This window comes from Capra hircus, chromosome 12 (genome assembly GCF_001704415.2).
Source record: "Capra hircus breed San Clemente chromosome 12, ASM170441v1, whole genome shotgun sequence".
NCBI lineage: Eukaryota > Metazoa > Chordata > Mammalia > Artiodactyla > Bovidae > Capra > Capra hircus.
This window is the reverse complement of record NC_030819.1, coordinates 2,667,182-2,690,119: the sequence shown is the minus strand read 5'-3', so window position 1 is coordinate 2,690,119 and position 22,938 is coordinate 2,667,182. Positions and strand designations below refer to the sequence as shown.

The 22,938-nt window shown below is 42.0% G+C and overlaps 1 protein-coding gene across 2 annotated transcripts; it reads left to right on the top strand.

Annotated features, from left to right (window-relative positions):
- On the top strand, positions 17-19,892 carry ABHD13 (abhydrolase domain containing 13). Of its 2 annotated transcripts, none has more exons than XM_013968392.2 (2): positions 17-250; positions 14,909-19,892. In XM_013968392.2, exon 2 carries the CDS (start codon positions 14,929-14,931, stop codon positions 15,940-15,942), a length of 1,014 nt encoding a protein of 337 aa, XP_013823846.1. In that variant the 5' UTR covers positions 17-250; positions 14,909-14,928; the 3' UTR covers positions 15,943-19,892. The 2 variants fall into 2 exon arrangements, with proteins under 2 accessions (XP_013823846.1, XP_017911856.1); XM_018056367.1 differs by lacking the exon at positions 17-250 and adding an exon at positions 2,297-2,539.

Genomic DNA, 22,938 nt, shown 5'->3' with positions numbered 1-22,938 from the left:
CCGATTTAATAGGGATGCCGTGCGCAAGCGCCGACTGTACCTGCGGGGTCCAGAGGCTGATGTCAGGGAGACGATGTGCGCAAGCGCAGTAACCTTCCGGAGGGCTCTGGGAGGACCGCCCGCCTGGCTGCGCTGCGGAGGACCGGAGGCAGAGAGGGTTACAGTGTGGTTACAAACACACATCCGGTTGGCCTCAGCAGCAGATCCTATTTGCAGTCGGTTGACCCGCGAGAGTGGATTTCGTCGCGAAGTAAGACCGCAAAACACTTTGTCCACTGGCTCGTTATTGGCACTTTGACCTGTGCCTTTCTTTAGGCTGCTCTTGGCAGGTTACAACCTCTCGAGTTCTGCTTCCTATGTGTAAAGAGTGGTACCGACGCTCATTTCCGTGGTTGAGAAACCGCCCAGGGGGGAAGAGGGCATCTTCCTTCCCCAAACGTCTGCTGTTTCATTTAGGTGGGAAAATATGCTTTTGCAAAATTGTCTGAGCCTGTGCTTTCCTATGTGCTTTTCATGATGGTGCAACTGTGATGAGTTCTCGTCTAATTCATAAGAATAAAAAATGTATCATTCATAATATAAACAGTTGCATACTCGGAAATCAACTGTGGAGTTCTAGTTTATATTCAAGGATTCAAAATAAAATCGTGCCACAAATCTTTATTGAGCAGCTACTATGATATTGTAATTGTACTACATATGCAAAATTGAGAAATGAAAACAAACCGAATCCTTATGTTCTGGGAGCTGTAGATTTCTACCAGTATGTTCCTATGGTTTGTCCTCTTCCACCATGGAGAACTGAGAATTTATTCATAAAGTGTAGGAGGAAACAACTTTTAGAATTAGACACTTCATTTTAGCATAAAATACTATTGCTTTAAAATGGAATTTTGCTGCAACAAGCTTGAAGAATACATCTTGAAGCCGTTAAGTGCCCTTAGGAGTTGTATAATGTACAAAAGCCTCATTTTACAAAAACACATTCAATTCACAGTACTAGTATGCAGTAAAGCTAGACTGAAGTCTAGCTCCTTCTAGCCCAACAGTTAATTTCTTTATATGTCTAATTCACCTATATTGACTGAATATTTCTCTAAAATCACTTGACTTGTAAAGTCACATGGTACTGTTTTGTGGGTAATTCATCCACCTACTAGTCAACTCATCCATGTACTGGGGAGGAATAACCGACAGTGTTAAGTTAAAGGATCCCCTACATGCCCATCTTCTGCAAAGGCATTCGTGTACATTTTCGTACCTTGTTCAGCATCTATTGAGTTGCTATAATGTTGGGGTCTGTGCTCTGTACTAGTGATGTAACAAGGGACCCACGAATCAGGAAAGCAAACTCTCAAGTTGATTCAAATCCCACTCTCCAGTTTACCATGTTATTGTAGCCTAATGCTTGGTTCAAAGAGAATCAACAGTTTTTCATTAAGTATCCGCTAGAGTTGCTTTGATTATTAGTTTATGTTCGTAAGCGGTCGTCTGTCTTGGTGGGTGGTGCTTATCAGGTTATAACAGGAATTATTATCCAGAGACTCTGTGAGCTGGAGCTCTCAATCTGGTAGCGATTTCACGTTTCAAGAAAACATTATGACATATCCTCTGTAGATATAAAACAGAGTCCAGAGAATAGGGACTGACAGGAGACAGACACCTATAAACAAACAGTTCGGTACAACTTGGTGCGCAGGGGGTTGACCGTGGAAGTCACGACGTTCCAGCTTGAGGCTCCCATTTGTGTGGTCACTTCCAAGTCCTTGTTAGGGGGCCCTAGAGATGTTGCCACGGTCTTGGGTTTTTGTAAAAAGTTGCAAAAGGTAGTTTTGAATTTTTTTATTTCATTTTATTTTTTTAAATAAAAGGGCCGTCTAAGTGGTACAGGTCTCGGGGCCTGATAAAACATGCATCCGCTCGTGACGGTGCACCCTGACGAAGGTAGGAGCGGGCTAGGCTGGAAGAAGACAAGAAGTTAAGTGCCCTTATGGAAGTGCCGGAACTCACTGCCATACGTCTAACAACCTTCTGAGGCAGACACTCTCTTCGGGAAGAAAAGCGTCCCGCAGCAGATCCTGAGTCGTCAGAGGCAGGGCGGGAGGTCTACCGGTGCTCGGAGGATACCTGACACCCACGGCGGGGGTACCCAGTTCGCGATCGCACGCGGTATCCGGCCTCGCGGTATCTTGTCCTTCCCGGGCCTCCGTCGCCGGGGACTCTCCTCCCCCGCCCCTACCGGGCCGCCGTCTCTGCGCATGCTTAGGAGGGCGGGGGCCGCCTTCCCCGCTCCCAGGAGGAAGGGCCAGAGCAGGTGATGTGGGAGCCGGCGGGGGCATTTGCCGGCGACACCGAGCGTGAGCCGGAAGTAGGGGAGCCGAGTGCGGCGCCGCGGGAGCTCGGGGCCGGACCGTGGCGACGGCGGCGGCGGCCCCGCGGCGGGAGGCGGAGGAGGACGATGAGGAGCGACGGAAGCGGCGCCGGGGGACGCTGCTGCGCGGCGCCGGCTCCCGAGTGCGCGGCCTGCCCGCGGGTCTGAGTGAGTGCGGGGCGGCCGGCGGGGGGCCTCCGGGGAGCTGCTCGCCGCGGGGCCGTGCGGGGGCGCCTCCGCCTGCTGAGGGGGCCGGAGAAGCCCTGGCAGACAGCGCTGTGGGCGCCCGGGGCGCGCCTGTGCTCCGCGGGCCGGGAGGGGGCCCGGGGCGCGTCCGAGAGCCGCGGTCCGCGGCGTCTGCAGGGACGCGCGCGAACCCCAGCACCCCCCGGCCCGGCCCTCCACCCTCGGGACGGGTGCGGCCGGAGCCCCGCTCCCAGGGCCCAGGGGGCTGGGGGCGGCCTGGGCCGCTCACGTCAGGGACAGGTCGTGAGAGCCGCGCCTGTCGGGGCAGGAACTTCGGGGCGCCGACGGAGCCGCCCCGGAGCACCCCCGCCGAGTTGAAAGTCAGTCTGCAGACGCCCGTGTCAGCAACGTGTATGGATATTGTTCTGCAAAATGTATCACGAAAGTTTACTGCCCAAGGCGTCACAGCCGCCCGCCCCCCCAAACAAGTCTTAGTATTCAACGGCCCTTTGAGTTACCTTTCCCCCGTAGTAGGGACTCAGTGGAGAGACAGGAGGAGATCCGGGCTCTTCAGTGTCAAGCTCGCTTTTCGTGGCATCTTATTCCTGGTATCATTCGGTGGGGTGGTTAATTCTTCGTGGGCAGGCTTAGATTGCTCGCATGTCTTTTTTTGCTAAAAGGTTAAGTTTTGTTCTAAGTAAGAAGTAAATAAGTCACGGTTGACCGTCTAGTGTTCTTGTCCTAATAACTGTCCTGCTGAAGACCGAGATCGCTCAACCCAGTCATTGTTAATAGAGACTTACTGGGTGCCCAGCTTTGCTCAATCTCCTGAAAATCTTTAGGCGGATTTCCATAAGGTGATGTCACTGTCGTCAAGGAATCCGCAGCCCGTGTGAAGCAGGTGAGTTAGGCTACACTAGTGAGTGCCACCGCGTGCGTTTGTGCAAACTGCAGGATATGGCGTGGTTGGCATTAGGGAGCAGAGGTCCAGGGAAGGCTTTCTGAAGGAACTGCCCCCCGCGCTGAGTTTTGACAGAAAAAAAGAAGGCGTCGCCCCCGTTACTTCCTGTGTGCCGCGACTCAGGTGTTCTCCGGCGAGTCCTGCCATTGTTTAAAATCCAAGTCGAGCAGACCTGCTAGTTGTACTTTGACCTAGTCTGCTCTCGTAGGTAAACAGAATGCTTTAAATTCTGTCTCCTGCAAGGAGCTGTGTTTCTCAGCGCACTGCATTACATTTGGTCTCAGCCGAGTTCTGGTTAGGTGTTTGATCTCCTTTTAACCTACGAGGAGACATACATTTAGAGAGGGTAAATGGGTTGGCAAAAGCCACCTAGCTATTAACATACCGAGCTTGGAAACAGGCTCCTTCTCCTCGCACAGACACTGCCTGCCGTTGATGGTTTTCTTTGGATGAGGAATTTCCTTTGGAATGAGGAAAGGAAGCCAGGTTGTGAATATCTGAACATAGGCATCTTGGCGTGCCTCCCCTCTTCTGAGACACACCTCAGGCCTGGATGAGAGCATTTCCTCACCACGCTGTCCTGGCTTAACAGTTTGACTTCAGTAGTGGGTAGGGAAACCATCCACCCTCACGTTTTGCCATGATCTTTCCTCTCTTGTCTCTTTCCTCAGGGGAGTCTATTTCTGTTTCTCTGTTTTTTCCTTAATTTAGAACTCAGTTGTTACCCACAGATTCTAAAATCTTTCTGATTCTTGTTTAGTCTCTACAAGGTTTGAGGTCCTTGTATACTCTTTTTAGAACAGAGCTTTAAAAAAGGATTCTAGTTTTTTCTAATTAGGATTTTTCTTTCCCTGAAGTGATAGGCTGCATAATAAATTACTACATTTTATGTTCCTGTTTCTTACAAGTCTTAACTCCTGCAGCAGTACATTGTACTGGAATTGCAAAGCTGTTGCATTTTTAGGGCATGAACTGTGCGTATTTATGAGTTAGCCTGGGAATCTTGCTTCTCCTGAACATTGGTTTTATAAGAAAATGAATTCTAAGTTTGATCCGTTTGGTTAATAGTATTTAGAACACTATCCCTTCACAAGTTGGAAACTTCCTGAATTACATTATCATTTTTTATTCTAACATCACTGTTTGCATTTTTAGCCTTGTGGATCCTTTTTCTTTTTTTTAATTTTCTTTCTTTGATATTTACTCTCAGAACAAGTTGCGATTGGCTTCCACAGTGGCAAGAATCTGTCGTTTTTGCTCCCTCAGAGTTGACTCTTATGTGCCAGGTCTCCTGTGTTCCCAGTGAAAGAGAAACCCCAAAATGCTCCTGAGTTGCTGTCTGGTGTAGTGTTCCAGACGTCTGCTCAAGCTGATTGAAATCCCAGTTTAAAATGCTCTCTGAACTCTTCAGTTGTTATCCAGCATATCCATAGGCAGTTATTGTTCATTTGTCCCATAGGACTATTAATACTCGCTTTTTCATTATTGATGACATGTGGGTAACCATTAGGGAAATAGATAATTCATTCTGCGGTGTCTCCAGCACACTGATAGCGGCTATTTGTGTTTCCATTTCAGCTGTGCAGCTGGCATGGTTTCTTAACTCCCCAGTGCTTAGCAGAAAAGGAGATACACTAAGGCGGGAAGGCTGAATCTGCTTCTCTGTTACCTGAAACGTGACTGGAAGCTGTGAATTCCCCCAGAGGATACCATTCTCCCCTTGTGATGTAGGGGTCAGGAGTGACACATGAATTTGCTTCCTGCTTTTTAAGTGTTCCCTTGCACCTATGCATGGTTTTGTCACTTGTTGGTATGGTATTTTTTTAATGTACGAACAGTTTTTTTTTTTTTTTTTTAAAGAGGATGTTCCTAAAATCATCAGTAGAGTTGGATATAAAGGCCGTTAAAATAATAGTACATTTATGACTTTTTAAAATGGTGTTTTGTTTAAAATTGTATTTATTATTAATTCCTCTTCAATTAGTTTGTTTTTGAGGAATTCCTATTTAATTCATGTATAGGTAAAACATCTTTTAGAGTTTTCAAAGACCTTTTTCTCTTGGCAGAATCAGTAAATGAACGTATACCGTGCAATTCGATATAAACTTTTGCAGTTTAAAAATAATGAGGATAATTAGCATTTACTTCCTTTTTGTGAGTCAGTTCCAACCTTCATTAAAATTTTATCTATGATTGAAAGAATAACATATTTGTCCAGTTTACTCTGCTGGGAAAGATTGAAAGCAAAAGGAGAAGAGGGCAGCAGAGAATGAGATGGTTTGATAGCATCACCAGCTCAATGGACATTAATTTGAACAAACTTCGGGAGATGGTGAAGGATAGGGAAGCCTGGCGTGCAGCAGTCCATGGGGTCGCAAAGAGTCGGACACGACTGAGCGACTGAACAAAAACAAATTATTGGGACAATCATAATTAAATGTATTCATTCCCATAGTTTGAGTTTTAGTTCTTAATGCAAGTTGTTAATCTTTATTTTAAATATTTAGATAAAATATCACAGAATAAAGGATTGATACGAAGAGACCGCCAGCTTCACAGGGAAGGCAGTAGTGTTCTTTGGTGAGGAGGAGGTTGAGGCTCGTTGTTACTGTACACTTGGAATTAATCTGGAAGGTGCCCTTTGCATCACTGACATTGCTTCTTATTGGAGAGAATAACCTGAGTTCCCTGTGCAAAGCAAAGAAAAAAACCCATCGAGTTCATGGAAACTCATGATGGTCTTTGTATACCAGCTTTTCTTCTTCCCCTCCTATTAACTACAAACTCCTAAAACATAACGATGTCGATTATTTTGTGAAGATTGTTTAGCCAAAGTTATTTTCTACAGCTTTGACTGTGCGTTGTTTAGACATATTACTTTGATAGTGATGGTCTGGGAAAGAGACTGAACGTGTTTGATGAGTTAAATATTTTACAAACCTCAGTTGAAATATAAAATCACCACATCTCCACACATCTGTGATTTCTGGAGTCCTATATCTCTCAGTAACTTTTCAGGTACTCTTAAAAGTCCCATAACCAGGGCCTCCACATTTCCACTGTACCAGTTAGTGAAAACAGTATTATTTATAATTCAATATCTACTTTCCAATTCCAGCCTTTAATTTTTCTCTATCACCTGTAAAGTAGAATTTGTGAGACCTTAGGTATTATTCAGGTAACTGCTTCCTTTTACAAATATAGAAACTCAGAAAGTGACGCACAAGGATGCTCATTCAGAGTGGTTTCCCACATTTAAACATGGACGTGACTAGTCACCGAGGTGTGCAAAGCAGCAGTGACTGGGTCAGAGCCTCACTCAGGGCACTAGATGACCCCGGCTGAGAGGTCATCCCCCGTTTGCCATCTGTCTTATGGCCGTAGTCCTTGGGACCCAAAGAAATTATGTGTCTTTACTGAAGATATTTCTCTTCCAGGACCTGTAAAGCTTTAGAAACCTGTAAATATTATAATGCACAAAAGATTTGAATTAATGTAGTACTTCATTGTTAATTTAAAGGTATTAAGTCTTTGCAGAAAAAAGGCAATAAAATTATGTAGTTAGGCAGTGTAGAACAGTGGTGCTCAATTTTTTTTTTGTTTCAGAGCACCTTCACATTTTAAAAAATTATTGAGGTCTCCAAAGAGTTTTCATATATGTAGACTATGTAGAAAGATATTTATTGTTTTAGAAATTAAGAGTGGGAGCTTATAAAATGCATAATTTTATCACTTAAAAATAACAGTAAAAAAATCCATCGTATTTCAGCATAATAACATTTTTATGCAAAATAGCCATCTTTGCCAAAAAATTAGCAAGGAATATAGCGCTGTTTTACATTTTTATAAATATCTTTAATGTCTGTTTAATAGAAGACAGGCATATTATCATGTTTCTGCATTCACTGTCATATGGTAGGTTGTTTTCGGTGAAGTTTATGAAGAAAGACTCACACAGATTATGGTTGTAAAGGGGTTATTTTAATAGTCTTTTCAGATAATTGTGGATATACTCAACAGATGGCAGTTTCTTAAAGATCAGTTACATTGTGGAATCTGAAATCCATATCAAAGAACTTTTTGTCTCCATTATGGTAAAATCCATTGGTTTATCTTTCAATGAATTTTTTTTTTTACCCATGCTTGATTTTTGTGACACCGATAACCCTGGTCATTGAAAATGTTAGTTTACTGTGCTGGGCAGATTCTTCCAAATAGTCACACATTTAACATGTTGTCAAAAATCACACTTGTTAGTGTCATTACCATCACAGTGCCATCAGAAAAGTCTCTTAAGTCGAGGAAGCTATTTGCACCTTCACTCATTCTTCAGAAAAAATGTCCGCCAAAGACACAAGTCTGAACAACCACAGTTTATCAGTTGTCTTTTTAGGTAAAAGTGGTGTCACTTAAATAAAGCAGCTAGTTCATCCTACACGTCAGATGTGTTTTCAGTACAGTCCATAGGGTCGCAAAGCTTCGGATGGGACTGAGCGCAGCCACACTCAGCATTAGTGCCCCCCTTGCTTGGCCACTTGTTGTCACAAAATGTTGCAAAGTGGACTCACTGAGTGAGATGTGGTAAAGAGTGCAGGGGCGCCTACATTTTGCGGCCCCCGTCTTGAGTCTTGCTAAGGCACCGGCAGTTTCGCCCGTCTTTGGTTTTGTCCCACTAGTGCAAATGTCAAAGAGTGAAACGGCAAGGAGCGTTTTAGTCTGCTTACATTGGTCCTGTTGATCTGAAACACCCTTTGAATGGACCTTGGGACACCAGGAGTCTGCAGCCACACTTGGAGAACCACGGGCATAGAAAGGTCTCAGGTTTCAGCAGGACCTTATAGTTCGCCCAGTTCAACTGCTCTACTTCACACTGCCCTTGCCAGGTATTTATTTAGATTTTGTTTGAATGCTTCCCGTTCCTGTGAGTAACTGTGCTAAATGAATAAAAATAAGCGACATAGACAGCTGCTTGATAGAAAGTAGGAGAAATTCTTAACCCTGGAGCTGTGCTTTGTCCTGTTATTTTTTAAAATTGCATGTTTATAAATTTTGAGTCATCTGTAGCGTCTGTGGTTGAGCTAGCAGATGGGTGCAGGTATTGGTGGCATTGCCTTTCATCTTTATATCGGATGATAGCCTGCATTGGAATCTGACGAGCCCGGGAAAGCGACCATGGGGCTGTTCTGTGGTCTAGGCTGGGCTTGAGGATGCTCTTGAGAACTCATATAAGATCATTGAGGGTGGGCACACACTTGCTGTTGATCTCTTTTAAGCCTCAGCTTGTAGGACAGTTATTTAAGTATTTCCCTTAGGAATGGGCCCTGAGTCCACGTGTGAGAGCAGGTGGCGGAGACCAGGTGAGCATGGCGGCCATCGCTCCCGCAGCTGACTGGACCCTCGGCTCACCCTGTAGCCAGCATGGTGGTTCTGACAGCTCCAAGCTATCCATTCTTTGTGTCTTTAGCCTTAAGTTGCTTATTGTACTGATATTTTAAGATAGGAAGCATACGGAGCAGTCACGGTGGACCAAACTAGTTAATGTTGATCGTAAAATTCTCACAGTGATCATCAGCAGATCCATACGTTTCATTCCTGTGATCCAGGTGCTAATAGAGTATAAAAAGATACTACTAACTGTTTCAAAACTGTTCTTTTTAAAAAGAAAACAGTCACGATTAGACTTACTTTGACTATGCATAATAAAAAATTAATCATGTTTTTAATAGGTTATTTTTTGAGAAGTGTTCACTAATATCAGTGTAACACTGCTAACCACTTTATCTAAATAAAAAGCACAAAAATTACTTTTCTAAGATTGACATTTTTTTACTTAGCTGTAAAACATGCTATAATGTGCTTATTTTTGATACTGTAACATAGATTTAGTCTGCATGCTATTTTATATTAAGCCCTAGAATCAGCTGGTTTTCAAAAAGAAAACATTCGTGCACATATCATGCCTTTTTGTTCATAATTTACATAAACCGTGGAAAACATTAGCTAAGGAGGATTTGTTTAGTTTGGGATAAGTTTGCATTGCTTATGAAGCATCAAGTACTCAACAAACAGATAAATTGAGATTATGGATGAAGTAGACATGAAGAATTCGTAATTCATAAACTGGTATGATGGAGGCATGAGAAAGAATGAAATCCCCGAGGGAAAGAAGGGTCAGTATACAGGTCCTTGGAAAATACCTGTGTTCAGGGGTGGGTCAGAGGGAGACACATGAGAATTTGATTCTGCTGGAAGCCAAGGAAGATTCAGGATTTAGTGCCACTAAATGGTACACTGTTGCAGTGTGGACGAGAAAAATCCACTGGATTCATTAGCAAGCGGGGTTTGCTTTTTATGAGAGATCCTCATGATAACTCATGCTTTTCAATGAATTCTCTTAGTGGTTAAGCAGGTGTTGGAATGGTTAGAGACACAGATAGATGGACCCGAGAGTCAGTTAGTGTGTGATAACTTGGCAGAGGCATGATTGAGAAATGGGAATAAGTTAGATATTTATTTAAGACGTGGGACTTCCCTTGTAGCTCACTCGGTAAAGAATCTGCCTGCCATGCAGGAGACCCGGGTTTGATCCCTGGATCTGGAAGATTCCCTGGAGAAGGAAGTGGCAACCCACTCCAGTATTCTTGCCTGGAGAATCCCATGGACAGGGGAGCCTGGTGGGCTACAGTCCATGGGGTCGCAAGAGTTGGACACGACTTAGCGACCCAACCACCACCACCACCAGGCATAATGTTAAAAACATGGTAATAATGTAAAAGAAGCGTGGAAGATGAGGGATACTGGGGACCAAGCTTCTGTGCTCAACAGGTCTAACGTCCTTTCCCTCTAAACAACTTTTCTAATCAGTGTAAACTTTGGTTTCGCTTCAGGCATGGTAAGCTCACCGTTTATCTTGACTGCTCATGGTTCTGAGATGTTACTAGCGAATGCATTGCAGCATGCGAAAGAGCCTGGCAAAAAATCCATCTCTTCTGGCAACACCCTTCATAAATGCCGCCTCCTGAGATGTTCTTTCTAAGGGGTAGCTAATTGCCCTGCTTATTCTGCATGACCAGCAGCAGTGGTCTTGGGTTCAGCGGGACACTCTCAAAAGACGCAGCAGACCATACCCGACCCCAGCTTCCCACTGCCTTGTTGAAAGATGCGGATCGAAGACCCGGCTTGGCAGCGTCGCGTGTGCCATTCCAAGCGACGGCTCAGGCTGGTGGGGAGAGGACGCAGGGCTGGGAGCAGGCGGCGCTGTGACCGAACTGCTTCATGCCCCACGGGAAGTGGGGTCTTTTGTTGTGGGACACAGGCATAGTGCCCAGGACTCAGCCGAGAACGCGCCAGGCGCACACCTTACCCCGCACAGCCAGACTCAGCTCTGCGGTGGCGTCAGGCCCACCACGCAGAGAGTTCCTCAGAAACATTTCTGGTCGCCTACCTGTAGGAGGTTCCCAGGGAAACAGTGCTGAGGGTTAACCAGAGCTCTTTATTTTTCCAGGGAGGAGAAGAGATTTTGTTAACCCTTTATTCACACTAATTTTTTTGGCAAAACAAATGGGAAACTTGCTGCTAGCTCTGGGATCTGTTGACTGTTTTCAAGGAAGTGTTCATTTTTTACTGACCATCATAGCATCTGGGTTTATGCACAGTTATTTTTATATCTCAACAGATGGCTCGAGTTATGGCTTGAATAATTGTACTTCGTTGATAGTTTCATCAAATTTGTTGAATAAGAAGTCCTTCCTGGATTGCTTGCTAGATCCAGTTCCTTTAAGAGCATGGAGGCATGGTACAGAATGGGGAGCGGAAGTCACTGGCAAATCGGGTTAGGAAACATGAGGCAGTCTGAGCAGAGGTCTCTTTCTAAGCCACCCGTATGCTGCAGTGTATTAAAGAGAAGACACACACACTCTCTAGAACATTTTTTATTAACCAATCCTTAAAATTGACTTCCATTTGCTATTCCTCAAAGTGAATTGACTTTTATTGACTTGCACAGTGTAACAATCCATTGCAAGATTGCATTTGTATTTAATCTAGGTGATGTTTCAGGAAAGCTTTGTGGAAAACTGCAAGGTTAATCCTATTATTCCTAAGCAATAATGGACTCAAATATGCCACTTTTCCTGATGTCCACTCTTAAATATACATGTCCAGTGTTCAGAATGCAGTTATGTGAGCATTTTAAAAATTCTCATTCTACCGAAAAGAAAATTCAAACTGAAAATAAGTGATACACCCAAGATTACTTAACAAATACATGGCAGAGCAGACTTTAAGGGGATGAATTTACTGTTTTTTCCTGATATGTCACAGAACAAATGATACTTGAGTTACGCGTCTCTCGGATACTTCTGTCATAAATGATTGGCTTGACTATGAAAAAAAAAAGTACCTTTTTTCACTAAAGAAATATCTTAAATGATGTATTTTTCCCAAATGGTACAGTGCTCTAGCGTATTTGTATGTTATATCCTAGACCTCATTAATCCTAATCATTATGCAAACATTGTTTTGTTTTGATGTATCAGATAAATGCCAGTCTATTTCCAAATTTTCCTATACAACTCCTAGGTGCAAATGAAAGTCATTCTCTTACACTTAGAGAAATAAGGATTAAATTAAGTAAGTGTTAGCATTAGATGAAAAAGGAAGGCGGTCAGATGTGGCTCTGAGACCCACCCCTACAGTGACGGTTACTAGAGCAGCCCCGGTGCTGTTGGTGCACGGCCGTCCTGGGCCAGGAGCCGCGTCGGTTGGCGACCTGGAGCCGGGGCTGGAGTTCAGGACTCTGTGCCCTTGGCTTGTTCGGCTGCCGGAGTGTAGCTTCTTGCAGCCTGGTTCTACCCAGCTCTGATCCCTCATGCTCAGGTGCTGCTGCCATGTCTTTTAAGCTTGGATTTTTGTCTTCACCTCCCATACCTGCTTTTCTCTGGCTTATCGTCAAGCTTATTGTAATAAAACTTGCCACAACTGGGTGGCAGTATTGATTTCAGAGCAGCTTCAGAAAAATGCTAGGCTGTTGGTTTGTAGTCAAAGAAGAGAGTCATTTGAAAAAAACTCAAATTTGAAAGTCCATGTTTAGTGAAATAGTTAGCTATTTTTGGTGAGATAATGATGAAAAATTAAATCTATTAAATCATCTAACTCATCTGTATAGCCAGCATAATTTAACTTGATCTCAGTGTTTAATTTGATGAACTGAAATGCTAAAAGTTTATAGCATACAGTAAAATTTTTAAAATAAGTCATTAAGAATTATTCATTAAATTAAGACTAACTTTATGGATAGTTTTGTTAGTAAAAGAGAATTTTTTTTAATGGTAAATAAGTAGATGACTACAAAAAATTGTAGCATCTCACCTCTTTTGCCTTTTTAAGACAATATGTGTAAATTTTATTTGATTATAAAAGCATTGACTTTTGAAAGCTTTTATTCTGTATTTTCTTTACCTCAGTTTTATTTTTCAGCAAAGTTTTAAAAGATTTTTCTCCAGTGAGTAATTTTCTTCACTTACCTCTGGTTCTCAGATAGAATTCCTGTGCCTTTGTTTCACACCTGTCCCCTGAGCGTTTGCAGCCTTATCAGTATACCGCAGCAGTCTTTGTTGCCTCGTGGGTGTGAAATTGCAGTAAGGGCTGTATAAAGGATTGAGCATGTTGCACAGGGCTCGCAGTCTAAAGTTTCTTTTAAATCAGTTGTGAAACACAAATTACTAGACTGTTCCTTAAAAATAATACAGTATTAGAAAGGGCTTCCCGGATGGCGCTAGTGGTAAAGAATCTGCCTGCTGATGTGGGAGATGCAAGGGACGAGGGTTCTATCCTTGGGTTGAGAAGATCCCCTTGAGAAGGAGATGGCAACACGTTCCAGGATTCCTACCTGGAAAATTTCATAGACAGAAGAGCCTGGTGGGCTACGGTCCATGGGGCCTCAAAGAGTCAGACACGATTGAGCGACTGAGCACAGTTTTAAATTGTTTTTTAAATTTAGCTATGCAAGAACCTCCAAATTGGGGCGGGTGGGGAGGGGGGAAGGATACTTTATTTTTGTATTCTAGTTTAATTACAAATTTTTTCTATAATGTGGAAAATTGACAATAAAGTCTTTTGGATTGATCTTGACAGGTTAGACTCTGTTAACTCCCTCTTTAATAAAATTTGCCCTCAACCTACTTAGCTCAATAAAGGTGTAGGATACAAAATCAATATACAAAAATATGTTGTGTTTCTATATGCTAATAATGACTGTCAGAGAAATTCAGACAGTCTCATGTATGGTTTCATTGAGAAGAACGCAGAACACTCTTTGACATAAATTGCAGCAATGTTTTCTGCATCTGTCTTCTCTAGTCATGGAAACAAAAGCAAAAAATAAACAAATGGGACCTAATTAAACTTAAAAGCTTTTGCCCAGTGAAGGAAACCATAGACAAAATGAAAAGACAACCTACAGACTGGGAAACAATATTTGCAAATCATGAGACCAACAAGGGCTTATTTTCCAAAAGAGACAAACAGCTTATACAGCTCAATATCAAAAACACAGCAAAACACCGCCACCCAGTCAAAAAATGTGCAGGCCTGATAGACGTCGCTCCAGAGAAGGCGTGCGCGTGGCCGGTGGCGCGCGAGGAGGTGCTCAGCGCCGCCCTTAGAGAAGCACAGGTCGGAGCTGCCCTGAGGCGCCGCCGCGGACGTCCTCCTTGTAAGGAAGGGGTGCTGCGCCTGCACCTGCACGTGCTGATGGCCTTTAACTAGACTTGCCGGGGTGACCAGCGTGCAGCATGTACAGCAGACCTGAAGCTGATGCGATGTGACGTGCCAGCCTCACCTCCGTTCAGAAAACTGCCCTCGCCCTCCTCAGCTGACCAGTGGGTGCACCAGGGGCCTTGCCGGCGTGCTTCTTGGCCTCGTCGTGCTTCTTGGCCTCGTCGTGCTTCTTGGCCTCGTCGTGCTTCTTGGCCTCCAGGCTCTTCTGCCTGCAAAGCTGGGATGTGGCCAATCCACTTAGGCTCCTGAGCCTCTGTTCCCTCCTGGAAAAAATGGGGAACATGGCATCAGTTTATTTTTCTATTAAATCAAGGAAGATACATGAATGAAAGTATTTTTAATGCATTAAAAAAAAAACTGCTTTTTTTTTCTTTTTAGAAAATGAATATAATTTGATGCATATTTGGCTTTCATCAATACAGCAGTGGAGGGTGCAAACAGCTTGAGAACTGAAGGGACCAAGAGAATTAGAACAATCAGTTTTGTGGATGGACTGATGTAGGTTTTCAAGGATTCTCCTAGTGATGGGATTTGTTACATCGTGGATCTAACTTTTAAGCTAATAGATACATGTCGCCTCACTGACTCTCTTTCTCTCTTTCTCTCTCTAGGGCACTTGCAGAGAGCCACGATGGAAAAGTCCTGGGTGCTGTGGAACTTTGTTGAAAGATGGCTGGTAGCTTTGGCTTCCTGGTCTTGGGCTCTCTGCCGCATTTCTCTTTTATCTTTAATAGTGACCTTTCATCTGTATGGAGGCATTGTCTTACTTCTGTTAATATTCATATCAATAGCAGGTATTCTGTATAAATTCCAGGATGTATTGCTTTACTTCCCAGAACAGCCGTCTTCTTCACGCCTTTATGTTCCCATGCCCACTGGTATTCCACATGAAAACATTTTCATCAGAACCAAAGATGGAGTGCGTCTGAATCTTATTTTGATAAGATACACTGGAGACAGCTCACCCTATTCCCCGACTATAATTTATTTTCACGGGAATGCAGGCAACATAGGCCACAGGCTGCCAAACGCCTTGCTTATGTTGGTTAACCTCAAAGTTAATCTCCTGCTGGTCGACTACCGAGGCTATGGAAAGAGTGAAGGAGAAGCAAGCGAAGAAGGCCTCTACCTTGACTCTGAGGCTGTGCTGGACTATGTGATGAGCAGGCCCGACCTTGACAAGACGAAAGTCTTCCTGTTCGGCCGTTCCCTGGGAGGCGCGGTAGCGATTCACTTGGCTTCTGAGAACTCACATAGGATTTCAGCCATCATGGTTGAGAACACGTTTTTAAGCATACCGCACATGGCCAGCACTTTATTCTCATTCTTTCCGATGCGCTACCTTCCTTTATGGTGCTACAAAAATAAGTTCTTGTCCTACAGAAAGATCTCTCAGTGCAGAATGCCTTCTCTCTTCATCTCCGGACTCTCCGACCAGTTAATCCCACCGGTAATGATGAAGCAGCTCTATGAGCTCTCCCCATCTCGGACTAAGAGATTAGCCATTTTTCCCGATGGAACTCATAACGATACATGGCAGTGCCAGGGTTACTTCACGGCCCTCGAACAGTTCATCAAAGAAGTAATAAAGAGTCCTTCTCCTGAAGAGATGGCCAAAACTTCATCTAATGTAACAATTATATGATGCTTTTCTTTCTCATTAAAGCACTGCATTTTAATTTGTGCAGAATGATAGAAAATACTCCTTTCTGGAAGTGTGTTATGTCTGTACTTGTCTGAAGAGTGACATTAAACTTTGAAAGGACTTCAGTGCTCCTTTAAAATGATCCAAATAGTTTTTTACATTTGAAAAACTATAATTATTGGGATTATTTCATACATTTTCATCGGACTTTTCAGTGTGGTTGCTTATCCATATCTTTAGTTTAATATGCTATTACAGCATATTCAAAAGTTTCTTGTTGCTCAAGATGTACGTGTAATCCGTGTGACACTTAGATTAATGCCTAAGTGTGGAAGGAGACATGTAAATGAGAAGCCTTTGGGTGTTATTCCTTTCGTAAATATTGGGACAATCATGGTAAGCAACCTCAGTTCTGTGATTGCATTTTTCACCTTAAAAATGGAAATGAAAAAAAAAAAAAAGGAAACGCATGGTGGTATTTTATTTCTTGACTTACGCAATGCACTGTTTTTAATGTAAATAGTACTGATCATATACCAGTGTATATGGTAACCTGGGTTATATCTATTTTTATGTAAACTCTATTTTGTTTTTAGCCAGAAATGAAATTGAGACCTATGAGCAGGTCGCCGTTGACTTTTGCTCTGCTGAATCCTGCGATCCAGCCTTTTCTTCAAAATAAATGGGACCCCCTTTTCCAGTGTAAATGTACCATGTTTTGTTAGGTACAGTCTGGATCATGGCATGTAAAAACAGAAATTGAGACTTTTACTGCAGCTTTGATGTGCATATTTGAACTTTTTAACATTTGTATCAATAATTTTGGTGGCAAAAAGAATTTTAGCTTCTGTCATTTTGTAAGTCTACAGCTGAACCACTAATAGCAGTCGTAATGAAGATCAGAACCTATTTAAGAATCAATTAGGAAGTCTTACTACATTAGTGTACATACTGTTTTACAAAAATTCCTACATTTGCTTTTTTAAATCCAAATATCTAGGTGGATCTATCCCACTGAAGCCAAGGTAACATTTATTGGACTTTCTGAAAATAGAAGTGACAGAAACAAAAGAAATTACATTCTTCAGCTTAATGTTTCAGTTATAAATAGAGGGGCTGCATCCAAGGACAGCTTTAGGAAGTCTTTATTCATTTTCTACATGTGAGAATGTGTGAGTGACAGAACTCTAGAGCTTTTTATCACAGAACCTATTACCACATTTAACCATTAAATGGCTGTAAGTGAAAAGTAGTATTTAGACATGCAGAAGAGTAAGAAAAATCTTGCTTAAAAAAAGAGCCCCTTAAACTTACAAGATTTACCTGAAAACCCATAAGCAGTCCTCAAAAATTAGAGGGAATTGAGATGTGTGCATTATTACGTCAGCTCTAACGTACACTGTTTTGAATATTTTAGCTGTATTTATTGGCTTTGTGCAAGCAGCTCCGGCAGAGAAAGAATGGGTCAGTAATCTTGACCCCAGTCAGAAACACTTGCTGTGAAGACAGGGCTAGAGACACTTTGGCCAAATCACATGCTTGCCTCTCACTTTCTGTCAGTGTTTAAGAAAAAATAAAATACAGCAAGTGTGATTTCTCAAGGACAAATCTTTTCTATAAATTGTAAAAATATCATGGATTTTTAAAAAAATAATTGGAAATGCATATCATGGAAGGTGTATTTTGTATGTATAAATTCACGACAATTAAAGGCTGCTTTCATCCTGTCAATCATTGCTGTGTAGAATGACTATCCCAGATAGTGATACATTCAAAAGAAAGAAGACCTGAAACATAACGTATCTAGACGTGAGCTTACCCAGACTTGGGTCATTTTTTAGCGTTTACAAAGTACATTGTTTTCTTGTGATCATTTAGTACACTGTGGAGCAGTTTATCCACTTTAGTTGTAAACATTATACTGATGAAGCATAAAAAGCCTTTTCTTCATCAGTGTTTTGTTTAATGCTGCTGTTTTTCTTAGTACTTCGGGTTTATTTGTGTGTTTGTTTTTTTTAAGCGACCTCCCCACCGCCTTTTTTTGCACCAGGACTTCAGAAGTTGTGTCTATCCCATTCTTGCCTTCATTCTTCTCTTTGGGTTGAGGAGCATTTCTTTCTGCAGCACAGGGGAGAGGTTGTGTCTAGGGCTGTAGTATTTAAGTCTTTCTTTCCTAGTGTCATTCTGTATTTGAGGCTATTTCCTTACATGGGAAACAGGTAGAAGACAAGCTCCTATTATCAGGGGTTCATGAAGCCCATGGCATCATTTTTTTTTTTTTTGAAACATCTAATTTTGTGGCCAAAGCAACTGGTCAAGAAAACATGAATTCATGAGTCACACCTTCATTTTGGACTCATCTCTTAGTGGGTATAGGCTTGTGTCCATCTTGTTTATTAATTTGTCTCATTTATGCAAGAGCAGCTGTAGGCGTTTCTGGAGGAGGTTTTAACTATAATTTGGAAATCCTAGAGTGATTTTTTAAAATAGAAGAAAATTCATTGAGATCAAAATCCATCATTCTAAAAGGGATTATTGGAAGTAAAATGGCAAAGAGTATCCTAAAGAAAGACCCTGCAGAATACAGGAGGAAACCTTTCCTAGCAGATAAAAGAATACTGACAAGATAGAGACAACTGGGCAGGTGAATGAGACGTGGTCCCTGAGGGAGGGATCTGGGATGTAATTAGCTGCTGAGGTTGGTGACAAGGAAGCGGAACGCGGAGCGTGGGAGCCAAGGCGTTTCTAACAGAGAAGGCGGCTGGAGCACCTGTTAGTTGTATCTACCCTACGTTTTTGCAAATACTTTGACTGTAAAACTGGTATTTTCATTAAAATGGTATTCTGAATTTTGTTATGGGCAGCTTAAACTTATTTTTTTCATGACTGTAGACAGTTGGTAATAATGCATGTTCTACCTTTGTGTCACCAGATTAATGATACTGTAATACTTAACTGAGGATACATGCCACCTGAAGTTTTCCTACTCATCTTATGAGTAGTTTATAACATTTGGTTTGAGATGGGTCTGGGCTTGTTTGGTGGACTTAATGAAGGCCATATTCAATTTTATATAAACTATCATGCAAGCCCAGCCAAAGTGTAGTTTTTGATTGAGTCCCTTCCTTGAGGTTAGGAGTAAATACGGTAAGTCTTAAAAAGGGATGTCACAGACATCCCTTTTTAAATTAGGTCGTGAGTGAGAGATACGGGAACCTCCACTGACCTTTCCCCTCTCCGTTTTTCTTAATGTGTTTGACTGCAGTTACGGAGAAAGAAACGTGAAAAGAGTACTTTTGGATTATTCACTTAAATTTACGTATTTTCATATCACTCAGGTAAAGTTGTGAATGACAGAGCACAGACATCTATTTTTTAAATCAGAGTAGAAAATAAAAAGTACTTCTGTTGACTTATATTGCCGTATGTGCACATCATCTTAGCTAATCAGAAATAGTGTGTTCATTTGTGTGGCAAAATAAATGCATTCATTCTAATAGTAGGCAACACATTTTTGCCAGATGGCGCAAATATACCTCCATTTATATTTTGTTTCTCAAAAATGCAGTTTAACAATAGGACTGTGTATAAGAGACACTTTTATGAAAAGTGTCATATATACATATGTAACAGGGATGAGTGTATGTTGAACAATTTCTGTCCGTACACCATATGCTGAAAATTCAAGTTGTTTTCAACCCATTCAGATACATTCGGGATAAAATAAGTTAATCCAGTTTCATAATGTAAATCATATTTTGTTATTTGCCATAGTTTATTTGAAGCCGTAATAAAATTTTATAACTCAGATTTGAATGTTATAGTGCATTATGTGGTAATCATGGCAAGCAAACATTTACATTTGTTTTTTTACAATAAATTTCTTTTAAAATATACTTTCTATTTTTCTGTACTGACATATGCAATAAATTGATACATTAAAAGTTTGATTAATGTCTTAAGATTAGTTTGTTTTCGGTCTTTTCTATTAACCCAAATTATATGAAAGGACATTAAAGCTTCCTCAGTGGTCAAATAAATTTGTGAATTTGTACTGAAATTAATGAATTTTTATTGGTGTGAATAAAAAGTAGAAGATTACTTTCTCTTCCCTCATTATTCTCCCACATACATTTTATTTAGGCTAATATTAAATATTTCCTGTATGTGAACTGCTGCTGGATGAGACCCAAGGCATTTGATTAGTTACATTAATCTAGGAATGAATGGATTTTAACTGTTCTTAGTTAATGTTGCCTTGAGAGTTCGTAAAGTGCCTGTTTGTGAAATTCTGCTTTTCTTCTCGTTAGTATTGAGTTAATGATTTGGGATTGATTATAAAGATGCCCCAGTAGTCACTTGACCTTTAGGGGTCTGTAGCTTGCTTTCTGTAACCAGGAATCTGCTTAGATAGTGTCAGAACCAGGTAGATGATGGGAAAGTAGTCCCCTGCAAGCAGAGACGAAGATGTCACCTGGAAGAGACCGTTGCTGCATGGGTCGGTCTGGGGCAAAGTAGGATCCCCAGTGTGTTTCCTTGTGGGACCACCAACCTGGTTTCCCGGTGGAGCAGTTTTCAGATCTCTAGTTAACTTTCAAAGGGTAGTTTTTTCCACATTCCTGTTTTCACTCTCAAACTCTTGCTTTACACCCTGAGGATGAGTAGTTGGGTCTGGTTAGAGAATGCAGCTCCTGTCTTACTAAGGGGAGTGAGTGGCAGTTGCCCAGTCATGCCTGACTCTCTGCAACCCCATGGACTATGGCCCGCCAGGCTCCTCTGTCCATGGGGTTCTCCAGGCAAGAACACTGGAGTGGGTTGCCATGCCCTCCTCCAGGGGATCTTCCTGACCCAGGGATCAGACCCACCTCTCTTACTGTCTCTTGCTTTAGCAGTGAGGTTCTTCATCACTAGCATCACCTGGGAAGTCCATATATATATGTATCTGTGTGTGTGTATGCCTACCCATGCACCAAACGTGAAGAAGCATGATTCTCTAATTCTTTCCAAAGATTCTTGAAGTTCCCCTGCCTCCCTGCATTAGAATCCTTTCTACCTGATTAGCTAGAGATGGTTTATGTTGTTTGCACCTAAGAGACACCTGAGGGGTAGAACACCCAAAAGAAGATGCTGAAAAGGCCTCTTGATTTGGGGAAGGAGCTCTGGGCTAAAGATGGGTGTCTGAGTCACCACCAGAGGCACTACAGGAATGGGTGGTGGACAGCGGTGTGACTGGACTCCGTGCACCGAACTGCTCATCCAAAAATGGATAAAATGGTCAGTCTTGTCTTATGTGTGTTTGTCCACAGTTTTAAAAACAGGAGAGAGTGGATGAGAATGTTTAGGGCAAGAGTCTGAAAGGGAAGGAGAACGTAGGACCTAGCCTGAGGAGTAGCAGAAGGAGAGGTTTCAGAGGAGACAGAGAATGAGGTGTTTTATTCAGCTCTGGGCAGTGGATGGCCCTGTGTGCATGCTAAGTCACTTCAGTTGTGTCTGACTCTTTGCGGCCCTGTGGACTGTTCCACCAGGCTCCATGAGATTCTCCAGGCAAGAATACTGGAGTGGATCCCTGTTTCCTCCTCCAGGGGATCTTCCTATCTCAGGGATCAGACCCGAGTCTCCTGCGTTGGCAGGTGGGTTCCTTACCGCTAGCACCACCCGGAATTAGCTGGCACTTGGTTGCTCAGAACAAGGTTTGTAGCCTTGTTCAGGGTCTGAATGAACGAATGAGTTGACTTCTCATCTGGAGTGTTCCTGAGCTTGCTGAGTGTTAATCGCAGATGTAATTACACATGGGTGATAAAATTTGGTATAAAGTATCATGGTGAACAAGATTAGCAAATTGAGGTCATCGTCTAGAACGGCTCCTTTTATCAAAGAGCAGAGTCCCCAGGAACTGGACGGCAAAGGGGAGACGCAGACCAGTGCCATCGACTGTGCGTCATCAGAAGCAAGGCACTGGCAGCATTGTGAACTGGGACGTTTCAGAGGCCAGATTGTATATAACTATTAATAAGTTTTGTTTTATCACTTTTTAACCCAGTTTTCACATTGAACAGTCTGTCCTGAAAATACAGTTGGATGAGAACCTGTGTAGAATTATACTGTAATGTGACTTTTTTTTTATAGTAGCCAAAACAATGAAACAACAAAAAAGCTTGACACTCCATCAGTGGGAAATAATAAATTATCAAAGGAATTCAAGTTTGTAAGTATGATCCAGAAAAATACCCGTGATATATTTTACTGAAGAAAATGTATTGCAGTGCAATGCAAGCAGTATTAGTCCATTAGAAAGCATATATATAAATAGAATAATATGTAGGTGAGTATATATGTATGTATATGAATAAAGAGAAGGGTGTTGGTATCAAACCTGTTTATGCCATTTGACTGTTTATATAATATACACAGTATATACATTAACCTGTTGATATTAATTACAGATCAACTGCTGTTGGGGAAGAAGGAAGGAAGAGATCATTAGTAGGCAGAGAACTCAGCATTGTTGGATTTTTAATTAACAAGCAATGTATTGACAAAGCATAAGTGAAATAATTCTTAATAAAAAGGAAACTTGGACAAAAATGTGGGTTTTCTTGTACTTAATATTGAAAAGACAGTGGAGAATTTTTTGGTGTATGCTTGCTTTAATAATTTCCCCCTCCCCTCGTTCACAGAAGTAGTCTCTTTTAGTGGTACGTCTGGTGTTAAAAGAGTACTGTGGGAATTCCCCGGCGGTCCGGTGGTTAGGACGCTGCAGTTTCGCTGTTAAAGTTGGGGGTTCAATCCCTGGTCTGGGAATTGTCAATAAGATCCCACAAGCCCCAGGGCACAGCCAAATAATAATAATTTAAAAAACAAAATGGCTAGTTTTAAAAGTCAGGGTGTTGTGGATCAGCTTGTAAATTACCTCAAAGAAATGTTATTTAAAACATTTCAGTTGTAAATTGACAAACAACATTATATATGCAGATATATATTTATGCATAAAATATT